The 3,773-nt window shown below is 33.3% G+C and overlaps 1 protein-coding gene across 1 annotated transcript; it reads right to left on the bottom strand.

Moving 5' to 3' along the window:
• Positions 1–1,809: 1,809 nt before the first annotated feature.
• Positions 1,810–3,298, bottom strand: LOC112030685 (protein SRC2 homolog). The gene has a single exon (XM_024063350.2). The coding sequence runs from the start codon at positions 3,128–3,130 to the stop codon at positions 2,153–2,155; it is 978 nt and encodes a 325-aa protein (XP_023919118.1). The 5' UTR covers positions 3,131–3,298; the 3' UTR covers positions 1,810–2,152.
• Between the last annotated feature and the right edge of the window lie 475 nt (positions 3,299–3,773).

The following is a 3,773-nucleotide window of genomic DNA, read 5'->3' as shown; positions in this document are numbered from 1 at the left end:
GATTATAATTTGGGAAAAATACTAATATTATTTTTTTACTCACTAATAATTGCATAAGATTTATTATAAAAATATTGTGAATGTAACATTACTTTAAAATTAATTCTACCCCCAAACATAATTCTTAATCCCTTTTTTTAAAGCTTATATAACAACAAAAAATATTAACCCAAATAACAACAAACATAAACCAAACAAAACAAAACAAGACCAAACAATAGCAAATGAAAAAATTATTCAACAAAAAACTTATTATAAAACAAAAAGATAAAATTTGTAGTTCACTCAACCTATTCAATAAAAATAATTTCTAATTCCTTAAAAAATGGTACCAAGAAAAATATTGTGGTAATTTAAATTTTTTAATAACCACCCTAAATAAAATTCCTAGAGCCGCCACTATACAACAACCACCATTTATATATAGTTTATTCATAATAAAATGACTCAATTTTACCTTAGTTGTGAACTTACGCAACCCTCCTCCTTTCCTAGGACTTGGAATTGGCTGTGAACTAAATATATGGCACTAAGTACTTGCCTTCTACTCTCTAGTAGTCTAGTCTACTCTCTTCTCCTCTTTTTTCTGTTAAGGTGACGATTGACATAATATATATATTATCAATTTAGATTAAGGTCACTAAACTAATCTTTTTATTACTCTTTTTTTTTTTTTTTTTATCAGTTTCAGGTCTCTAGGCTTCATTTGGAGGCTTGAAATAAGCAAAAAAATTTGAATTTTCCTTTATAGTATAGAATCTTCAGTATTGTTATGGGATTGGGATCCTAAGATCTAGATTGAGATTCCACGTAAATTTCACTTTAGTAGAAATCCTAGTGAGATTCTAGATATTTTAGGGATTTAGGATATTAGGATCTTAAGTTTCTAATATGAGGATCAGGATACTGATAATTATTCTGCCCATGATTGGGAGGTTTATTCCCAATATTCAATATTGAAGGATAACTATTCTGCCCATGATTGGGAGGTTTATTCCCAATATTTGGATCAGGATACTAATAACTATTCTTAAAAAAAAATATATATATATATATATTTTCTCCTTTTTTTTCTCAAAATTAATGATAAGGATACTAATAACTATTCTTAAAAAAAAATATATATATATATATATTTTCTCCTTTTTTTTCTCAAAATTAATGATTTGGAAATTTTTTTCTGAAATAAATCAGTCAAACACAGTAACTAATATAGATGAAAAATTCCACAAGCAAGACACCTAATTTTTAGATTAAAAAAAACCGTGAATGAGAAGTAAAAGAGCACAAAAGTTCAACCATAAAGTACTAGGTATACAATAATTATCTTTAACAAATATTAGAGGCTAAAAAAAATACATATTATTCTTATATCACAACAAATTTTCATCACATTAAGACAAATTTCAACAATAATAATAAAATAAAATATCATCCTTGAAGATGCTTTAGTGGGAAAAAGCTCTTCAACTCTTTACCTTTTATTTATTTATCTTAAGATCGGGTATTGACACACCCCATTAATTGTGTGGATGTGCCATGCTATTTATTGAGTAAGGTTCAAGTGGGTTAAGAAAGTAAATACAGCTATGAGCTCATCTTCTTAATTATTAAATAAAAAACCAATAATAAAAAAATCTCAACAAATATATCTTAACACACGAGCAAGTGGAGAAGAATTTCATCAATTAACACTAATTAGCTCAAAACTTAATCGTACTCAAATTTTATCAAAGTAAAAATAAAAATATCATTTCAATCATGGCTTGAAAAGTGTTTGATTTTGTAGATACCTTACAAAGCATTTATACTATTCATGCTTACCATAAACTTAAATTTGTGGGAGTATTTATTATCCACAAACTTACACACGCAACTCCATTAATCATTTTTTTAAAAAAATAATTACAATATGCTGCTAACTCTGCAGCTTGAACCCTTTTCTCCTTAGACCTCCAAATACTTTGTGCATGGAGAGATGTCATTTTCCTAAATTTATTACAATAATGTGTTTGAACTTAGTTGATAGCCCAATATATATAAGCTCTATCCTTTAAAAATGATGCATATGTAGCTTGTACCCCTTTATTAGATACTAAGATTTTTGCACTTACTATATGAAGGGCAGCCAGGAAATTAGATTTCAAGCTATTTAAGTCAAAGCATCAATTCCCGCCTGGGCAGCCGCAGTTATCAATCCAACTGCGACCCCTATTCCCAACTGATGAAAAATGCTGTTAGGCCTCTGCTGAGGCTGCATCTGCGGAGCTGCCTGCCCATACGGCCAAGCTGCTTGCCCATATGGTGGCTGAGCTGCGGGCCCTGCGTGCACATACGGTGGATATAATGGCTGAGCTGTGTACCCGTACGGTGGATATGGTGACTGAGCTGTGTGCGCATACGATGGATATGTTGGCGTAACTGCTTGCCCATATGGTGGCTGAGCTGCGTGCCCATACAGTGGATATGTTGGCTGAGCCGCGTACCCATACGATGGATATGGTGACTGAACTGCGTGCCCATACGATGGATATGGTGGCTGAGCTGCGTGCCCATACGATGGACATGTTGGCGTAACTGGTTGCCCATATGGTTGATATGGAGACCGAGCTGCATACCCAGAGTGTGAACATCCACAATAACCTGGTTCTTTAACAGCATGTTGATCCTCCCTATAACTTGGCTTCCCCAACTTGTACGAAAAATTCAGTGCTCCTTTGAGCTCCCCAGACATGGTTCTGACAGGGAAACTCTCATGTTTTTCAACTTCTGCGTTGCCAAAACTGTCCATCACAAATTTCTTGATGGGCACATGGACTTCACCGATATCGTCTTTGCCATTTGGTTCCAGTAAGTGGATATTTCCGGCCGACTTGAGCTTGATGACGAGGGTGAGCTGGTTCTGCTGTGCTGCAACTGTGTCGATGTTGAACTTAGCGAAGAAATTCCATTTCGGATTTGAATGACCGTCGGTGTCCACAGGTGTTCTTTGCTCGGGGAAATTTAGATTGGAATTGTCGCTGCCGCAAATTGAAACCACAGCGTACACTTCCATTTTGAAGACGTGATTCACGTTCTCCAAGTCCGTTGCTGACTTAATTATAATTTCCAAAGGACTGTACGCCACCATCTTCTTCAGACAATTTTTTTTTTTTTTTTTTAATTGAGAAGATTCTTCAAACAAGTCGGAGTTTAGCAACAACACCCAAGAAATAAAAAATAAAAGTAGGGGGTTTTGGGATCAAATTTAGAGGTTGGTCGATCTGGCTATGAAAAAGTTTTTTTTTTTTTGAGATGAGTCTAGCTTTGAAAAGTAATATTGTTTTTTAGAAACAAGAGAAAAAAGTGTTGTAACACAAAAGAAAATTAGTACTCTATATAAAAATTTTAATACACAAGTATTAGGTTTTGTCTAAGGAGACTACCATCGCTTGGGAAGCACACAAACGCGTTTGCTTCTTTTTCTTTTTTTTTTTTTTTTTTTTTCAGCCGGCTTTTTTTATGGGAAGCACACAAACGCGTTTGCTTCTTTTTCTTTTTTTTTTTTTTTTTTTTTTCAGCCGGCATTTTTTAATATTGCGGTTACTGTTTATTAAACAGTAACAGTAACATTTGACATTTCCACCCAAATTTTACTATTTAGGTCAATAAAGTCAATTTTTTGTCAAATTTTTTACCAATTTTATAGATATAAAGTTAATAAAACCAACTTTTTTGAATTTCACTTATCGGACTGTTCCAATGCCCTTGTTAACCCCCTAAACGCGTCAAAT

Source organism: Quercus suber, unplaced genomic scaffold, assembly GCF_002906115.3.
Source record: "Quercus suber isolate HL8 unplaced genomic scaffold, Cork oak 2.0 scaffold_239, whole genome shotgun sequence".
NCBI classification, from domain to species: domain Eukaryota; kingdom Viridiplantae; phylum Streptophyta; class Magnoliopsida; order Fagales; family Fagaceae; genus Quercus; species Quercus suber.
Note: the sequence above shows the minus strand (reverse complement) of the source record. Positions and strands in the feature narration are given on the sequence as shown.